The sequence below is a fragment of the Crinia signifera genome, chromosome 3 (assembly GCF_055691185.1).
Source record: "Crinia signifera chromosome 3, ASM5569118v1, whole genome shotgun sequence".
NCBI lineage: Eukaryota > Metazoa > Chordata > Amphibia > Anura > Myobatrachidae > Crinia > Crinia signifera.
Window position 1 is genome coordinate 333,674,296 of NC_139219.1, and position 20,075 is coordinate 333,694,370.

At 50.7% G+C, this 20,075-nt stretch overlaps 1 protein-coding gene across 2 annotated transcripts in view; it reads left to right on the plus strand.

The window, feature by feature from the left end:
* The window catches only part of DPYSL5 (dihydropyrimidinase like 5), a 107,783-nt gene extending 98,139 nt beyond the window's left edge, over positions 1–9,644 (plus strand). Inside the window, exons 12-14 of one of the 2 annotated variants that reach the window (XR_014471868.1) lie at positions 1,813–1,981; positions 2,837–3,833; positions 4,297–9,644. Coding sequence is in view for 1 of the 2 variants with exons in the window: in XM_083178930.1 (XP_083035056.1) it covers positions 1,813–1,981; positions 2,837–2,922 (255 nt within the window). In the remaining variant the exon portion in view is untranslated. Of the gene's footprint in view, positions 1–1,812; positions 1,982–2,836 lie in introns of both variants that reach the window. The other variant, XM_083178930.1, reaches the window with a different exon arrangement.
* Positions 9,645–20,075: the final 10,431 nt, after the last annotated feature.

Consider the following 20,075-nt stretch of genomic DNA (forward strand, 5'->3'; position numbering starts at 1 on the left):
GAGTGGGAGAAATGTGAGATTCCCAGGTTATTGTAGTGTGAGCGGATCTGAACACCTGTTATCGGCTCTCCTGTGAGATTCCCGGGTTATTGTAGTGTGAGCGGATCTGAACGCCTGTTATCGTCTCTCCTGTGAGATTCCCAGGTTATTGTAGTGTGAGCGGATCTGAGCGCCTGTTATCGGCTCTCCTGTGAGATTTCCGGGTTATTGTAGTGTGAACGGATCTGAGCACCTGTTATAGGCTTTCCTGTGAGATTCCTGCGTTATTGTAGTGGGAGCTGATCTGAATGCCTGTTATCGGCTCTCCTGTGAGATTCCCGGGTTATTGTAGTGTGAGCGGATCTGAACACCTGTTATCGGCTCTCCTGGTGAGGTTCCCGGGTTTTTGCAGTGTGAGCTGATCTGAACGCCTGTTATCGGCTCTCCTGTGAGATTCCCGGGTTATTGTAGTGTGAGCGGATCTGAACACCTGTTATCGGCTCTCCTGGTGAGGTTCCCGGGTTTTTGCAGTGTGAGCTGATCTGAACGCCTGTTATCGGCTCTCCAGTGAGATTCCCGGGTTATTGTAGTGTGAGCTGATCTGAGCGCCTGTTATCGGCTCTCCTGGTGAGGTTCCCGGGTTATTGTAGTGCGAGCGGATCTGAGTGCCTGTTATTGGCTCACCTGTGAGATTCCCGGGTTATTGTAGTGTGAGCTGATCTGAACGCCTGTTATCGGCTCTGCTGTGAGATTCCCGGGTTATTGTAGTGTGAGTTGATCTTTGCACCTGTTATTGGCTCACCTGTGAGATTCCCGGGTTATTGTAGTGTGAGCGGATCTGGGCGCCTGTTGTCGGCTCTCCTGTGAGATTCCCGGGTTATTGTAGTGTGAGCGGATCTGAGCGCCTGTTATTGGCTCACCTGTGAGATTCCCGGGTTATTGTAGTGTGAGCTGATCTTTGCGCCTGTTATTGGCTCACCTGTGAGATTCCCGGGTTATTGTAGTGTGAGCGGATCTGAGCGCCTGTTATCGGCTCTCTTGTGAGATTCCCGGGTTATTGTAGTGTGAGCGGATCTGAACGCCTGTTATCGGCTCTGCTGTGAGATTCCCGGGTTATTGTAGTGTGAGCTGATCTGAACGCCTGTTATCATCTCTCCTGTGAGATTCCCGGGTTATTGTAGTGTGAGCGGATCTGAACGCCTGTTATCGGCTCTCCTGTGAGATTCCCGGGTTATTGTAGTGTGAGCGGATCTGAGCGCCTGTTATCGGCTCTCTTGTGAGATTCCCGGGTTATTGCAGTGTGAGCGGATCTGAGCGCCTGTTATCGGCTCTCTTGTGAGATTCCCGGGTTATTGTAGTGTGAGCGGATCTGAACGCCTGTTATCGGCTCTGCTGTGAGATTCCCGGGTTATTGTAGTGTGAGCGGATCTGAACGCCTGTTATCGGCTCTCCTGTGAGATTCCCGGGTTATTGTAGTGTGAGCGGATCTGAGCGCCTGTTATCGGCTCTGCTGTGAGATTCCCGGGTTATTGTAGTGTGAGCGGATCTGAGCGCCTGTTATCGGCTCTCCTGTGAGATTCCCGGGTTATTGTAGTGTGAGCTGATCTGAACGCCTGTTATCGGCTCACCTGTGAGATTCCCGGGTTATTGTAGTGTGAGCTGATCTGAACGCCTGTTATCATCTCTCCTGTGAGATTCCCGGGTTATTGTAGTGTGAGCGGATCTGGACGCCGGTTATCAGCTCTCATTGGTTTCTGTTGGGTTTTGTTGTTAGTGTCTGGGCACATACAGACTTATACAATGTGTATTTTTCTCCCTCTGCTTTGTATCTAGACATTAAGCCTAAAATCTGTAGACCGTACTCCATACCAGGGAGACGTGGCAGTTGTGGTGCATTCTGGGAAGAAGGAAACAGGAAGCCCATCAGCAGACACTCCAACACGACCATCAACTCGTCATGGCGGCATGCGGGACCTCCACGAGTCCGGCTTCAGCTTATCTGGTAAGTGGGGGCCGTGGAGATGGCTTCCCCAGGGTGTCTACTCGTTGCCTCCTCCGCCAATTTGCCAGGTGCTTGGCTGAGATTACCGGGTCTGTTTTGCTCCTGGCAGTGACATTTCCTTTAGTCATACATTTAAAGAGAGGGGAACTGGAATAAAGTTCCAGCATGCAACGGGGTCCATGGGCCTGATTCAGACTCAGAAAATGCCAGCTTTCCGCTCCTGAACGCCGGGGACCTGTCCCTCACCTTGTAAATGGCTAGCCATTGCTGGCTGTGATCACAAGGACGGCCCGTGCAGGCGTACTGTGTACCGTGCGCATGCCCGGTCATTCGATAATCGCTCAAGCTGCACATTTGCAGCCCATCGATCGGGTCTGAATCGTGCCCTATGTATTAAGCCTTGGAGAGACGTAAAGCAGACCAATATAAAGTAGCAGCCAATCAGCTCCTAACTGTCATGTTACAGGTTGTGTTTCAAATATGGAAGATGGTTAGGTCTGTACTTTATCTCTCTCCAAGGCTTAGGACATAGACCTCGTTGGTTGAGGAAATGGCTGTCCCTGTTTGATCTGGGTATTATTTGCACCTTGCTGCCATTGCTGAGGGTCTCGGTGGCGATTTCCTATTTATGAGATTGTTGGTATATTGATTTGCCTAGCGCTTTAACGGAAACAGGTCTCCCGCACCATGCCAGACAGCCACTAGGTGGCCCAGCTTCCCCGGGAACGATGCATGAACTCCTGATGAATTTAGGCAGGTCTCCAGAGATTGTCCAGTTCCCAAGTAGTGTATCAGACGACGTCCAGGTGAAGGTCACAGAGCCCATCTCATTGTCACTCTCCTTCCCTCCCGCAGGTGCACAGATTGATGATCACGTCCCGAAACGAGCCTCGGCCAGAATCCTCGCCCCTCCCGGAGGAAGATCCAGCGGGATCTGGTAATGGGCACTGATTTACACCCACCCATTCCTGGGCCACAACGCCCCTCTCCTGCAGGAGATCAGCACTACTGCCCACCGTCACTCCCGTCATGTAAACTCACCTGTAATATGTCAAGAGAGAGGGGATCCACTATGACTCCACTTCTGTCCTCCCATTGACCAACACAAGACTGCAGTTCCTGCGGCCGGGGGAACCAATGTATCATCTCCTCCACCAAAAACTGGAACAGATCTGTCCGAAACGCCTTCCCTCTTACGTCTCCTTCCCTTATTTATCTTAGTGACATGTGTTCTGTGCTGCGCGTGTGCGGGTGTGGATGTCGCTGTGATCTGATTGGCCAGCAGGTGTCTCATGTGCCATGGAAATACCGTTGTGTCACTGGTAGTACAGTCCCCCTTGTTCTGAACACCTTCATGGACTACATATCTCTATGATCATATACCAAATTAAAGCTCTTGGTCTGTAGATTTGTGGCAAAACGTCCGTCTGCCATTTACAATGCTTCACCATTGTGCTCTGGAAAATGTGAAGGTTGTGACCTCTCCCTGTACAGCTGCTCGGTGACCTGGAACATGTGACCTGCTGGGCGGTCTGGAAACTGTGACAGTTATTTGCAGCAACCCACTAAGCAGGGATTTTTCAAAATTCAACTCTTAAGGGGGTGAAAAGGGGGAGAATGTTCCACCCAGCAAACCTCTGCCCGGTAGAAACGTGAATCCTCCACAGTCTGGTCTGTATTCCTGCTCTTTACAGCATCCTAAGCAGTATTGCTTTGCCAGGACTTGTCCATGTAGCAATGACTACATGTTATAGTATGCTACTGCAGTAATCCCCAGGATCATGGGCAGCCGAAAGATGGCTACCTGATAACAGAGAGAAGTAGCTCCGTCCCCACATGCCCTGCCCCCAGGGTAATGTCCCCGTCCCCACATGTCCTGCCCCCAGGGTAGTGTCCCTGTCCCCACATGTCCAGCCCCCAGGGTAGTGTCCCCGCCCCCACATGTCCTGCCCCCCAGGGTAGTGTCCCCGTCCCCACATGTCCTCTCCCCCAGGGTAATGTCCCCGCCCCCACATGTCCTGCCCCCCAGGGTAATGTCCCTGTTCCCACATGTCCTGCCCCCAGGGTAATGTCCCCGCCCCCACATGTCCTGCCCCCCAGGGTAATGCCCCGTCCCCACATGTCCTGCCCCCCAGAGTTGTGTTCCCGTCCCCACATGCCCTGCCCCCCAGGGTAGTGTCCCTGTTCCCACATGTCCTGCCCACCAGGGTAATGTCCCCGTCCCCACATGTCCTCTCCCCCAGGGTACTGTCCCTGTCCCCACATGTCCTCTCCCCCAGGGTAGTGTCCCCGTCCCCACATGTCCTGCCCCCCAGGGTAATGTCCCCGTCCCCACATGTCCTGCCCCCAGGGTAGTGTCCCCGTCCCCACATGTCCTGCCCCCCAGGGTAGTGTCCCCGTCCCCACATGTCCTGCCCCCAGGGTAATGCCCCGTCCCCACATGTCCTGCCCCCAGGGTAGTGTCCCCGTCCCCACATGTCCTGCCCCCCAGGGTAGTGTCCCCGTCCCCACATGTCCTGCCCCCCAGGGTAATGTCCCCGTCCCAACATGTCCTGCCCCCAGGGTAATGTCCCCGTCCCCACATGTCCTGCCCCCCAGGGTAATGTACCCATCCCCACATGTCCTGCCCCCAGGGTAATGTCCCCGTCCCCACATGTCCTGCCCCCCAGGGTAGTGTCCCCGTCCCCACATGTCCTGCCCACCAGGGTAATGACCCCGTCCCCACATGTCCTGCCCCGAGGGTAATGTCCCCGTCCCCACATGTCCTGCCCCCAGGGTAGTGTCCCCGTCCCCACATGTCCTGCCCCCAGGGTAGTGTCCCGTCCCCACATGTCCTGCCCCCAGGGTAGTGTCCCGTCCCCACATGTCCTGCCCCCAGGGTAATGTCCCCGTCCCCACATGTCCTGCCCCCAGGGTAATGTCCCCGTCCCCACATGTCCTGCCCCCAGGGTAGTGTCCCTGTCCCCACATGCCCTGCCCCCCAGGGTAATGCCCCGTCCCTACATGTCCTGCCCCGAGGGTAATGTCCCCGTCCCCACATGTCCTGCCCCCAGGGTAGTGTCCCCGTCCCCACATGTCCTGCCCCCCAGGGTAATGTCCCGTCCCCACATGTCCTGCCCCCCAGGGTAATGTCCCCGTCCCCACATGTCCTGCCCCCCAGGGTAATGTCCCCGTCCCCACATGTCCTGCCCCCAGGGTAATGTCCCCGTCCCCACATGTCCTGCCCCCAGGGTAATGTCCCGTCCGCACATGTCCTGCCCCCCAGGGTAATGTCCCCGTCCCCACATGTCCTGCCCCCCAGGGTAATGTCCCCGTCCCCACATGTCCTGTCCTCCCAGGGTAATGTCCCCGTCCCCACATGCCCTGCCCCCAGGGTAGTGTCCCCGTCCCCACATGTCCTGCCCCCCAGGGTAATGTCCCTGTCCCCACATGTCCTGCCCCCAGGGTAATGTCCCCGTCCCCACATGTCCTGCCCCCAGGGTAATGTCCCCGTCCGCACATGTCCTGCCCCCCAGGGTAATGTCCCCGTCCCCACATGTCCGGCCCCCAGGGTAATGTCCCCGTCCCAACATGTCCTGCCCCCAGGGTAATGTCCCCGTCCCCACATGTCCTGCCCCCCAGGGTAGTGTCCCCGTCCCCACATGTCCTGCCCCCAGGGTAATGTCCCCGTCCCCACATGTCCTGCCCCCAGGGTAATGTCCCCGTCCCCACATGTCCTGCCCCCAGGGTAATGTCCCCGTCCCCACATGTCCTGCCCACAGGGTAATGTCCCCGTCCCCACATGTCCTGCCCCCAGGGTAATGTCCCCGTCCCCACATGTCCTGCCCCCAGGGTAATGTCCCCGTCCCCACATGTCCTGTCCTCCCAGGGTAATGTCCCTGCCGAATACTTGACCCCCCCCCCCCCAGTGCAGAATCCCCTCGAAACATGCAAAGGTGTATGTAAAGAGAACACACCCCCTCACATGAGCCGCTAGCAGAAGAAATGGTCTGGCCCCCCCGTCCGCCCCCATGGGCGACCCCCGTCCGCCCCCATGGGCGACCCCGTCCGTCCCCATGGGTGACCCCCGTCCACCCCCATGGGCGACCCCCGTCCGACCATCAGGACAGGGTCTGATTATCACTGCGCGTGATCCAGAATCATCCCCATAATGACCTCACAAGTTGATTGGACAAGCTGGGGATAATTGCGGAAGGTTCCTAGGTTGTCAGCGCAGCAGCGGTAGAATGAGGGCAGGTAGGACGGACATCTGTGAGCGAGCAGATAAATCCAATAAGACCCGGCCTCCATATCTCTCCTTTACCTTTACTAAAGCTTCTAAAATAGTAAATGTTGAGGTGATTGGTTGCTAACGACAACATCACTCAGTTCTACCTGTCCCAGAAGTCCCAGTCACCCCAGTATGACACTGTCAGATAGTATCCTGGAATCAGTACTTCATCATTGGCCCAGGCTAGAAGAAGCTTCACCTTTGGCCGATGAGTGCTTTGGCCACCATGTGATAGATAGTCCAGCGCTCTCTGGGGGATTCCTGTGAGGGGCGACCTCCAGCGTCAGAGTCTCACACTGTCCTATATGGGTAAGGTCTGTACTCTGAGGTTGCCTGAGCTCGACTCCCAATGCCAGACTTATCAAGCACAGGTGGAGGTTTGTAGAGCTGTGCTGGACACCGAGTGTTCATACAGGATGTCCTAACGAGGTACAAGGATTGCCTCCTGGGCTGTCCCTGCTTTTATACATGTTGTGTTCATAATGCCAGCTAGAAGGTGGCACTAGCTGGCATTATAATGGTGTTTAGCCATCTTTGGTGCCCACATGCCCCCAGCTGGCAGTAGCTCGATGACACTGTGCCTGGAAGAATACCCACTGCATTGTTTCCAGTAATAGAATTATCCGCTCATTATTAAGGTGCTCCGCAACATCCGTCTTCCCATCATACTGATTACGGGCATCTCATATATATATTCTGAGAGCAATAACATGACTGACCGCTATGCTTGGGGGGGGGGGGGAGCGGTGGTATTAGCACAGTAAGCGGTGACCCGCCTAATGTATCGGGGGTTAATATATAATCAGGTATGCATTCAGTGCCACAAGTGTCATACTACGGAGTTTGGGGGACAATTAGCACACACCAGGGACATTTATAAATCAAAAATACTTGAAAAATCCCATACACGGGTTACACAATATATTGAATAGGGCCCAGGAGGCCCAGAGGTTGTTCCTTACATATAGGTGGCAAACCTGTATCTAGGTCGTGCCAAAGAGCACCTGGGTACTACAGTACATCAGTGATTATGTAAGAAGGGAAGGATTCTCTAGGGAAAGGCCTATCTGTCTAATGATTGCAATGTAAGGGAAGAATTCTCTAGGGAAAGGCCTATCTGTCTAATGATTGCAATGTAAGGGAAGGATTCTCTAGGGAAAAGTCTGGCTAAAGATTGCAATGTTAGAAAGGATTCTTTAGGGAAATATGTATTTACATTAATGAATACATCTGTAAGGGAAGGTGCATGTAAATAGCAATATATGAATGGGAAGGATTTTCTAAGGAAAGGTGTGTTTACATAATGATTACATATGTATGGGAAGGATTTTCCAGGGAAAGGTGTATTTACGTAATGATTACATATGTATGGGAAGGATTCTCTAGGGAAAGGTGTATTTACGTAATGACTACATATGTATGGGAAGGATTCTCTAAGGAAAGGTGTGTTTACGTAATGATTACATATATATGGGAAGGATTCTGCAGGGAAAGGTGTATTTCGTAATGATTACATATGCATGGGAAGGATTCTCTAAAGAAAGGTGTATTTACGTAATGAATATATATGTATGAGAAGGATTCTCTAAGGAAAGGTGTGTTTACATAATGATTACATATGTATGGGAAGGATTCTCTAGGGAAAGGTGTATTTACGTAATGACTACATATGTATTGGAAGGATTCTCTAAAGAAAGGTGTATTTACGTAATGAATATATATGTATGAGAAGGATTCTCTAAGGAAAGGTGTGTTTACATAATGATTACATATGTATGGGAAGGATTCTCTAGGGAAAGGTGTATTTACGTAATGACTACATATGTATGGGAAGGATTCTCCAGGGAAAGGTGTATTTACGTAATGATTACATATGTATGGGAAGGATTCTCTAATGAAAGGTGTATTTACGTAATGACTACATATGTATGGGAAGGATTCTCTAAGGAAAGGTGTATTTACGTAATGAATATATATGTATGGGACGGATTCTCTAGGGAAAGGTGTATTTACGTAATGACTACATATGTATGGGAAGGATTCTCCAGGGAAAGGTGTATTTACGTAATGATTACATATGTATGGGAAGGATTCTCTAATGAAAGGTGTATTTACGTAATGACTACATATGTATGGGAAGGATTCTCTAAGGAAAGGTGTATTTACGTAATGATTACATATGTATGGGAAGGATTCTCCAGGGAAAGGTGTGTTTACGTAATGATTACATATGTATGGGAAGGATTCTCCAGGGAAAGGTGTGTTTACGTAATGATTACATATGTATGGGAAGGATTCTCCAGGGAAAGGTGTATTTACATGAATGATTACATAGGTAGGGGAAGGGTTCTCTAGGGAAAGCTATATTTACATAATAACTGCATATGTATGGGAAGGATTCTCTAAGGAAAGGTGTGTTTACATAATGATTACATATGTATGGGAAGGATTCTCCAGGGAAAGGTGTATTTACGTAATGATTACATATGTATCGGAAGGATTCTCTAAGCAAAGGTGTATTTACGTAATGATTACATATGTATCGGAAGGATTCTCTAAGCAAAGGTGTATTTACGTAATGATTACATGTATGGGAAGGATTCTCTAGGGAAAGCTATATTTACATAATGACTACATATGTATGGGAAGGGTTCTCTAAGGAAAGTTGCATCATCATTTCTGATTACATATGTGTGTGTATAATCAGTTGAGATTCATGATGGAAGGATTCTCACGCACTCTACCTAGATCAATGATTGCAGTAGGGGGGACAGAAGTCAGCGGGAATCTAAAACCTCTTGTAGATCAGCCTTTAGCAGGTGTGGTATTTTGGGTAGAAAATGAAGGCAAACATATCCAACAGGTGGCGGTGTTGGTGGCAATCCTGCTTGCACTTGGAGTTCCGCTGCAGCTGTAGAACCACACGTTGCCTGAGTCTGCTAGTGTATAATATTGGCGCTGCTGTGTACTGTCACTGTGATAAATCTGCTGTGATTCGCTGTGCCAGGGACCTTATTGTGTGTGTCTAGTTGTGGTGTGTTGTACATGTTGTACTCGGCTGGATTTCTCCTGCTGTACAGTTCTAAGTTGTATTATTTATTGCTGGACAGTCTGTTGTGTAACGGGAGAGACAGGCGGTATCTCACAGACTGCGTTCCTTTACACTCTGCTGTGAAAGCTGTGGCGCTTCTCCCTGACAGCGGAACGGTGCTAAAACTTCATTTGCACTAATCTCCACAACACGGCCCCCTTCTTGCTTCTGTTGTCCTCTGACCTGTACCCCCAAGCGTTGCCAGCTCATAAACCCCAATGCATTACTGCCCGCAGCTTGCCAGCAGTGGGAGATATAGTGGATTCTGGTGCAAATTTTCATTAAAATGTTACAACTTGAAACGTCTCGTATGTTACTTGGATGCCTCAGCCGTGTGTCGGACATACTGATACCGTGTTATTCTTTGTTGTTTTGTGACCCGCGGTCATACATAGAAGCCATGTGACCACTAGTTTCTTAATCTCACAGTATTTGGGGCTGCAGCTGCTGCCTCTGGCATTCTGGGGGCCGAAGGTGCCCCCTGTGCAGCAATTGTAATATATCTGCGATCACATTGGCCGGAATCTCACAAACCACAGGGATCAGGATCCCTCCCCCTTCTATTTATGCGCCGAGGATCCCCTACGCCATCTGCCACTGACCCCTCGTGTTTGCCTGGGACTATCCCTGTCTGCGCGGCCTGGCTCTGACGGCAGGCGCACCGCCCCGATCTTTTCATTCGCAGTGACATCACGCAGATGCCCTGATAATGTTGGGGTCATGCCTACATTGTCCGGACCACTCCTCCAAAACAGCATCGCCGCACCCCCACCCCTGTCAATCATATCTTGATGGCATTCTTCTGTGATGCGATCGCACTACGGCGGGGGGGCATGGTGCTGTGTTAGGGGGGAGTGGTCCATGTGAACTCGTGTTAAACCCTAAGCGCATGCCAGGTTGAAAGCCAAGGGCTCAGGACCCAGGTCAGGACTTTTACACCACCTGCTATCCTGGGATTTTGTGTTCTCCCATGTAGGGCTGGTGTAAAGGGGTATAGGAGAGAAGTCCAGGAGCAAAGCATTGTGGATCTAATGGAATGGAATATAATGGAGAGTATGATATCATTGTATACAATCCGAATAGACATAGAAGAAAGGGTTTGGGTCATAGGGTCGAAAAGATGAAAGGTCGACACGTGCATCAGTCCACATGAACACTAAAGAAGTGCACTGCGTCCCCTCGCATCTCGCTGCGCTCGCCATGCTTCAGGCACGGCGCTATTTTATTCTCTCACCACGCCCTAGTGGATGGTAAGGGATGAAATACCGGATGTCGGCACATGTCGGCTCAAAGAAAAGTGAAAAACCCCATGTCGACTATCGACCTAGCCCATGTCCTAAGGCCAGCTCAGGGAGGACAGAAACCTTCCATGGGGCAGAAGGGTAATGTGTCGACCTAATGTCGAACTTCAGGTGTGTAGACCCTGATGCATGTCGACCTTCAGAGTTTAACCCAATGCATGTCGACCTTCCTGTGGACCTAGTGACCGTATCGCACTGAGCCTCCTGCTATATACACGGCTAGGGGCTATATTCACTAAGGAATGTGGTCATTGCGTCTACAAGCATCACGTCGACCACTATAGGATGACATGGTCAATAGGTCCATATGGAAAAGGTCGACATGGGTTTTTCGTACTTTACTATCCAAGTGGGAAAAATCATGAAAAAATCATGTCGACCTAATGACCATGTCGACCAATTCCATGTGTCGACCTAAGTTCTTTCAACCCTATGTCCCATAACGTTACTAAAGTGCAGATTTATAGATGTCGAGATGTTACCCATAGCAACCAGATTCGGTACTTCTGTAGTTTCACGGCGCCGCCGCGCGCACACTCTGGCTCAGAAACTTGGCAGACTGCCAGAGGCTCTGATTAACCGTGCGCGTGCCGCTCTAGCTGTACTGACAGCTACGTAAACAGCGTGGCGGCCGGGCAGCAGCAGCAGCGCGCTGCCCAGGCGCTGGCAGGTCACTGTGGTACTTGTAGTTCCACAGTGAAATAGGCAGCGCCTGGGCACCGCTGACAACAACGGGGGCAAGTGGACACACCCTGGGCACAACGCTGACGTGCCGGGGCTTGTAAAGTACACACCCCGGCACACCGCTGTGTCCCCCATGTACACGCTAAATTCAATGTGTGTCCCCCATGTACACGCTAAATTCAATGGCTTGCAGACTAGATCTAGGCGCTAATGCGCCTGGATTCACACTCCCTGCAAGCCGCTAAGAAGGAGGGGGGCGCCTGGATTTAGGCGCAAAACCCTATGAATCCAGGCGCCTTGCAAGCCGCTAAGAAGGAGGGGGGCGCCTGGATTTAGGCGCAAAAGCCAGGCTCCCTGGGAGCCGCAAAGGTGGTGGTGCATCGCCACGCTTCGGGCTCGGTGGCTCGCTGCGCTCGCCACACTAATCTATTCTCAACTCCACGCCGACGTGGATAGTGGGGGTATGAAAAGGTCGTAGGACGTGTACCGCCGCCCCTCGCGGGGCTCGCTGCGCTCGCCACGCTTCGGGTGGGCGTGGATAGTGGGGCTGATTCAGGAACACATTCACACCTGCACACTCCCACACCTGAGACAGTGAAGACGACATTTTCGGCAACTGTTCACTTTTTTTTAAGTTGAAATTCAAGTGAAATTTAACTTTTTTTTTGTTGAAATTCAACATAACTGTAGAATATAAATGATTCAATGACATGAAATAATCATAAACAATAAAAAGTCCAACAATAATTTAAAAGTCATGATTTAATCAGTAGAGCAGGAAGGAACTTCGGCGTCTACGTCACCGCCAGCATTTTCAGAGGACGGACCTGCTGTGTCGACATCACCGCCGGAAGGACCTACTGTGTCAACATCACCGCCAGCATTCTCCTTCTCGACCAGGGGGAGCAGGGTCAGAGCGTGCCAAATACGATGGAAGGGGTCCTGGGCGCCTAAACTCTGCCTCCACATAAATTCCTGGAGGTATGAATCGAGGTAATGTCGTGCGGTACCCCTCTGGCGTTTATTACGCCACTTACAGCTGCCCCAGAGTCGCTCCACATTCTGGGTGTGCACCCCAGTGTCCGGGTCGACGAAGTGGTATTTGTGGTTCACCTTTCCGTGAACATAACCGGCCTGCTGGAGTTGCTGGGTATTGTACGCCCTCCAGCAGTCTGTGAAGACAGTAGTGCCCGGTTCCACATGGGCCTCGATGGCAGCCATCAGGGTGGCCGTATCCCGCCGCTCCACCGCAGTGATAAAGCACTGGCCGGACTCCCTAGATATTCCCCCGAATACCCACTGCTGGGGCAGGAGCCGCCCGACGTTGCTCTTTCTTTTTACGTAGAGGCTTTCATCTACCTCGACGATCTGCCCCGGGCCTCCGATTCGCCGATGAGGCTGTGCCAGCAGGTCCAGCGTGCAGGCCTCCCTCATTAGATTGCTGTATAGGACAGCAGTTTTTTGGCAGATGTTGAGCTGCTTGTCACAAAATTTCATGCTGGTCAGCTCTTCTGCCCAGCAATATACAAATCTGATCAGGGTCACGAAGGTGAGGTGAGATCCCCTGAACCATTGAGCTGACCTGACTTTTTTTCTGCAGCTCCTAATGTGGCAGCGCCACATGCGCTCCTTTATGCTGAGCTTCATGGGGTGGCCATTGGGGCAGGTCATGGTCTGTGGCAGGAACTGGCGGGCCTGCAAGAAAGCCACAGCCTCCTCCTCCGTCTGTGGCAGGTTAAATAACGTCAGACGCTCCATTGCCATACAGAGACTTGCCACTGCCATTATTCACCTCAGCGTCTCGTACAGGGCTACAGCTGACTGACTGACTGACTGACTACGTGAACAGCGTAGCGCGCGTCTAAGCCTGAAGTGCCGGGAGTGTGAATTGACACGCTAAAACCGCAAAATAAGTTGGCGTCTACATTGGGGACACCCCCGGTGTGCCGGGGTGTGCGATTTATAAGCCCCGTTTAGCCCCTTTTGTCTCCTTTTTACACTTCATTAGATTTCAACTACATCACGTTACACTATAACACTGTAGCTAGAGCGGCACGCGAGCCTCTGGCAGGCTGCCAATTTTCTGTTAATAACACTGTAGCTAGAGCGGCACGCGAGCCTCTGGCAGGCTGCCAAGTTACTGTTACTTCCGGCGCCGTGAAACTACAGAAGTACTTCTGTATCATTTATCATAGACGGGGAACCTTCGGCCCTCCAGCTGTTGTGGAACTACACATCCCAACATGCCCTTCTACAGCTTTGTTATTTGGCCATACTAAAACTGTTGCAGCGATGCTGGGATATGTAGTTCAACAACAGCTGGAGGGCAGAAGGTTCCCCCATCCGTGTTCTAGAAGATATTAGCTAGAATCTCTGCAACATCTCCACGTTTTTAAGCCCACAGGTTAGTAAATACGCCCGCAAGGCTCCAGAATACGCCCCCAGGGTTCCAGAATACGCCCCCAGGGTTCCAGAATACACCTTTAGGGTTCCAGAATACATAGAATGTGGTGGCAGATAAGAACCACTTGGCCCATCTAGTCTGCCCCTGTTTTTAAACATGTTTTTAAACCATATCTGATCCTTATTTCTTTGTAAGGATATTCATATGCCTATCCCAAGCATGTTTAAATTGTTCTACTGTCTTAGCCTCTACCACCTCTGATGGGAGGCTATTCCACTTATCCACTACCCTTTCTGTGAAGTAATTCTTTCTCAGATTTCCCCTGAATCTTCCTCCCCCTAGTGTCAGTGCGTGTCCTCGTGTTCTGCTGCTCCTCTTCCTGTGAAGAATGTCTCCCACCTGTACCTTCCTCCCTCTAGTGTCAGTGCATGTCCTCGTGTTCTGCTGCTCCTCTTCCTGTGACTAATGTCTCCCACCTGTACCTTCCTCCCCCTAGTGTCAGTGCGTGTCCTCGTGTTCTGCTGCTCCTCTTCCTGTGAAGAATGTCTCCCACCTGTACCTTCCTCCCTCTAGTGTCAGTGCATGTCCTCGTGTTCTGCTGCTCCTCTTCCTGTGACTAATGTCTCCCACCTATACCTTCTTCCCTCTAGTGTCAGTGCGTGTCCTCGTGTTCTGCTGCTCCTCTTCCTGTGACTAATGTCTCCCACCTGTACCTTCCTCCCCCTAGTGTCAGTGCATGTCCTCGTGTTCTGCTGCTCCTCTTCCTGTGAAGAATGTCTCCCACCTGTACCTTCCTCCCTCTAGTGTCAGTGCATGTCCTCGTGTTCTGCTGCTCCTCTTCCTGTGACTAATGTCTCCCACCTGTACCTTGTTTTAACCCTGATATATGTGAAAGTTCCTATCATGTCCCCCCTTTCCCTTCTCTGCTCCAGAGTATACATATTAAGATACTTTAGTCTTTACAGCAGCAAATAATAGAAAGTCACAGTGACAGGAGCAATAAATCCAGAAATATGAACAGCTAAAGGCAGGATGGGAACCAGACAAGGAACTGACAGATGAAGGCCGCTCCCAAACACTAAGTCCAGGCAGATAGGGGCCGATTCAGGCGGCTCCGAATTTGGCCTCGTTTCTGATGGTGGGGGGCTGTCCATGCACGTATATGCGCTTGTGCCCATGGTCGAGGGGAGTGAGGGGGGCGGCATTGGGAACGCCCAGCATTTCTACCGGCGTCCCCATGAACACGCTGGGCGTTTCCTGTGCGGGGCTGATATTACATGACATCTGGTGATGTCAGCTGCTCGCCCACCGCATTCATGTCACGGCCTCATTACCATCATGGGAACACCCATTAAATGCTGTGTGTTCCCATATTGATGGTCAGTGATTGCAGATAATCGCAGCCTGGGAAATGTTCTTATTGGCTTATTGCACACTTTACTCTGGCAGTACTCCTTAATGCCCATTACACATTCTGCCCCACACTGATGCCCATTAACATTACATGTTATGCCACACACCATGATGCTTATTACACGTTATGCCACATACCATGATGCCCATTAGAAAATACGCCACACACCGTGATGCCAATTACATGTTAAGACAGACACTGTGATGCCCATTAAACCTTATGCCAGGGTTCAAAAAATGTTGTCAATGTTGGAGCCAGTATAAAAGCATAAGAGCCAGGCAAACTAAAAATCAGGACAGTGCGCGCTGAAGGCGCATGAAAAAAAATTACACTGTAATGCCTATTACACATCAAACATCCATTACATATTATACCACATGCCATAATGCCCATTACACGTTATACCAAACACCGTAATGCCCATTGCACATTATACTAAACACCGTAACGCCCATTACATATTATACCACATGCCATAATGCCCATACTCATTATACTAAACACCGTAATGTTCATTATATGTTATACCAAACACCGTAATGCCCATTAAACGTTATACCAAACACCGTAATGCCCATTACATATTATACCACATGCCATAATGCCCATTACACATTTTACCAAACACCGTAATGCCCATTACACATTCTGCCATACTGTAATGCCAATGACATATAATACCACACGTGGTAAGGCCTATTACATTTTATGCCACATAAGTGCCACTTACCTACATACTCATTGCTACGTGTGTGAAGATACAAGTTCTTCAATCACTCAGACACCGAGCAGATGAAACCAAAATATGGTTTATTTTTATCACAGCACACACAGGTAGACAAAGACAGGAACAAGAGGCAAAATGTAGCATAGAAACATCCAGGTAGCAGTTCAAAGTCCTTGTAGCATCACAGTTCCAAATCACAAAACTATCACTTATTCCACACAGCAGTGATAGCCGAAACCTGTGTAAATCCACACAGCACCGGACGCTCCACACCAGAGCTTAGTAGGACGCCCCCCCCCGGGCAAACAATGTGTTCCACAAGATCCAGTGGAGGGTATGACCCCTGAGCCAGGATTGCGACTAACATTAGGAGCCTGCATGTGTATGCTGATCACCCCCTGCGGTGCCCGGTTCCACTAAGTCTGGTATTGATAAGCGTTACACATAGGAACTGAAGATAGAGACACAATCACAGTCTGATTGCATTATGTCTTGATCACCCCCTGTGAAGATTGTCTTTTGGTTATGTCCTGATTACCCCCTGTGGACATAACCTTCCTGTAAATAGCCGGGGAATTGGATCACCCCCTGTGGACATTTCCTGTCTGATCATATTGGGAAATATACAGTCTAATACTATGGTACACACAAATATGGGGAATAGAAACATCTGCAAAGAACAAGAGGGTACAGACGGACTAAAAAGTACATTAATCACTACAACTAATAAAATATAATAATTACAGTCTTACAGTGAGTCTGATAACTTCACATTCCTTCCCCTACTATTTTAGTCCCTGTACCAAGTTGTTCAGGAACCAATAACAACCTGTAGTGGGATGCAGAGCAGAGAATCTGAGGTTTGGACGTACCACCTGAGTCCCACAGAGTGACATCATACCAAACCCATCTTGTAAGAGACGGCTGGTTTGCAGAACCAGCAAGTGCAATATTACAATATAAGTTATGCATGTTAACTAACAAGTGAGTTAGCAATTCCCCGTCTTCAAATGTTGGGTACCCCCCCTCTGGAACATCGTAAACTTTTACACCGGGCACACCTATAGGGTGTGCTAATACTTTTGCCTCTGGCACAATGGGGCAGGGAGCAGTTTCCACCTCCCCCTCTTGCCCAAGGAACATCTGCCAAACGGCAGCCCAATATCGGGGCTCTGGCCCTGGCACTTCCGCCCCTCTGTCAAGTCCTTCCTCCCTCAAACCCAAACTAGGGGCATGGCAAATTTCAGTACAGCATTTGGTCTCAATGCCCAGGGCTGAGGAGGGACCCTCCATCAGGAACAATTCCGCTGGTGGCTGCAGGACAGGCCGTATCAGCTCTATCCCCTTAAAAGCCAGTTGCTCACCTGCAGCCACTTCTGCGCACACCTCCTTCTCCTGGATTACCTCCTTCCCCAGCTGAATATGCTGGACAGCCTGAAACAAGACGTCATCTGTGACTGGTATTCTTGTGGCCTGGATGTTGGCGAATACTCCTCTACCCACGGTGATCTCTTCTTGGACGCAGTCCTCATAGATCCCCTGGCAGCAGGATAATAGCTCTTCACCTTCCGTCTCAGCAAAAGGGAAGCTGTAGTGCAGCTCCTCCTGGGGTGCCTGGCTCAGAGGCCCCACTTCCTTCACTTTGGGGATAACCTCCCCCTGCAGAGAACACTGAGCAGCTTCCTCCCTAGGATGGGGGAGAAGCAGTTGCAAACGGTGCCTTTCATCACGCCCCCCTGCGACACTGATCTTGCCATGCTGGGGTATCTAAGAGCCCGCGATCAATCGCCTCTTCCTCTGCCACCACGAAGCACTCCTCCAGACACTGCAATTGTTCCCACACACTCGACTGAGCACCAAAATGGAGGATCCATGCCCGATAATCAGCAAATGCATTTGTAGGATCTCCCTGATCTTGAAGGATTTCCCCGCGAGTGCAGGATCGGATGGGTATACCTCGCAGCTGACATTCTGCTATCAGCTCCTCCATACTCATTTCTTCAAGGGCAGTTAGGGGCCCCCCTGACAACGACCCTTCTCTTGTGGTAACAAATAATTCTGTGGCAGACCCCTCGGTTGTCTGCCCAGATTGCAGTATCCCCCTTCTGAACCTTTCCTCTGGTTCTATCTGGGGCATCAATTTATTCTGTACTTGTCCTTCAGCCTCAGAATATTGTCCTCTTTGTAGCATCTGGGTAACTGTAGCAATCACTTCCTCTGTAAATTCTACAAACTCTGGCTCCTCCAGCAGATTCCACGAGGTGGCCTCACCTTTACAGTGCATGAATGCATCCCCCAGGTAACACAACTTGTCCTGTATGCTGGATACTCTCCACCCGCAGATCATCTGCTGAGCTTCTTCCCAGTACTCCCAGATATACTGCATTTTTCTGACAATAAATAACAGATCCGGCTTCCCAGCCTGCCGATACACTGAAGAACCTCCATCCCTGAGCTCCTCTGCTCCAGGGGTCTTGAGGCATCGATTTTCTTTCCTTGGAAACATTTTCCCTTTCACAGGAATGACACCTGCTCCCTTGCTGAACTTCACCTTATTGCATTTTCCGTTTCCTTACATATGGTCTGATCCTCTGTTCTCTGTGCTTTCTGTGCTCGATGGTTGGTGTCTGAATGATCCCACTGTCGCTGCCGCCAAATGTGAAGATACGAGTTCTTCAATCACTCAGACACAGAGCAGATGAAACCAAAATATGGTTTATTTTTATCACAGCACACACAGGTAGACAAAGACAGGAACAAGAGGCAAAATGTAGCATAGAAACATCCAGGTAGCAGTTCAAAGTCCTTGTAGCATCACAGTTCCAAATCACAAAACTATCACTTATTCCACACAGCAGTGATAGCCGAAACCTGTGTAAATCCACACAGCACCGGACGCTCCACACCAGAGCTTAGTAGGATCCCCCCCCCCCCGGGCAAACGATGTGTTCCACAAGATCCAGTGGAGGGTATGACCCCTGAGCCAGGATTGCGACTAACATAAGGAGCTGGCATGTGTACAAGTCATTTTAAAACCTTCTAAATTCCCACGGTACCTGAACTATCAGTGGGCATGCCCAAGTTCAGGATTGGTGGATTCAAGAATCAGGTATATCCCACCTGTCCATCTGCTGCTGCTGCCCCCCCTGCTGGGTCAGGCACCAAAGAGTCTACTAGAGTCCAGAGATATGCAAAGGAGTGTCAATAAGGAGGAACAACCACAAGCTGATTACGTTATATGCTGATCACCCCCTGTGGTGCCCGATTCCACTAAGTCTGGTATTGACCAGCGTTACACAAAGGAACTGAAGATAGAGACACAATCACAGTCTGATTGCATTATGTCTTGATCACCCCCTGTGAAGATTGTCTTTTGGTTATGTCCGGATTACCCCCTGTGGACATAACCTTCCTGTAAATAGCAGGGGAATTGGATCACCCCCTGTGGACATTTCCTGTCTGATCATATTGGGCAATATACAGTCTAATACTATGGTACCCACAGATATGGGGAATAGAAACATCTGCAGAGAACAAGAGGGTACAGACGGACTAAAAAGTACATTAATCACTACAGCTAATAAAATATAATAATTACAGTCTTACAGTGAGTCTGATAACTTCACAACGTGTTTCTTGTTTGATGCCAGGGATTGCATGCTCGATGCCAGGGGTTGCATCAGCTGCATGCTCCTGGGGCCATCTGGGCTTAAATGAGGGCACTGAATGACAGTCTCCTTCAACTCTTACTGTCCCTTATCCCCACTGGCCAGGGCACATGGTGGGGGTATAGGACTGTCACTGGCTGCACTGCCTCCTGGAGTCCTGGGATGGGGCCACGGCCTGGGCGGTGCTGGTCAGGGCACACTGTGTGGGGTGCAGGACTGTCACTGGCTGCTCTGCCTCCTGGAGTCCTGGGATGGGGCCACGCCCTGGGTGGTTCTGGCCAGGGCACACTGTGTGGGGTGTGGGACTGTCACTGGCTGCTCTGCCTCCTGGAGTCCTGGGATGGGGCCACGGCCTGGGCGGTGCTGGCCAGGGCACACTGTGTGGGGTGTGGGACTGTCACTGGCTGCTCTGCCTCCTGGAGTCCTGGGATGGGGCCATGGCCTGGGTGGTGCTGGCCAGGGCACACTGTGTGGGGGTGGGACTGTCACTGGCTGCTCTGCCTCCTGGAGTCCTGGGATGGGGCAACGGCCTGGG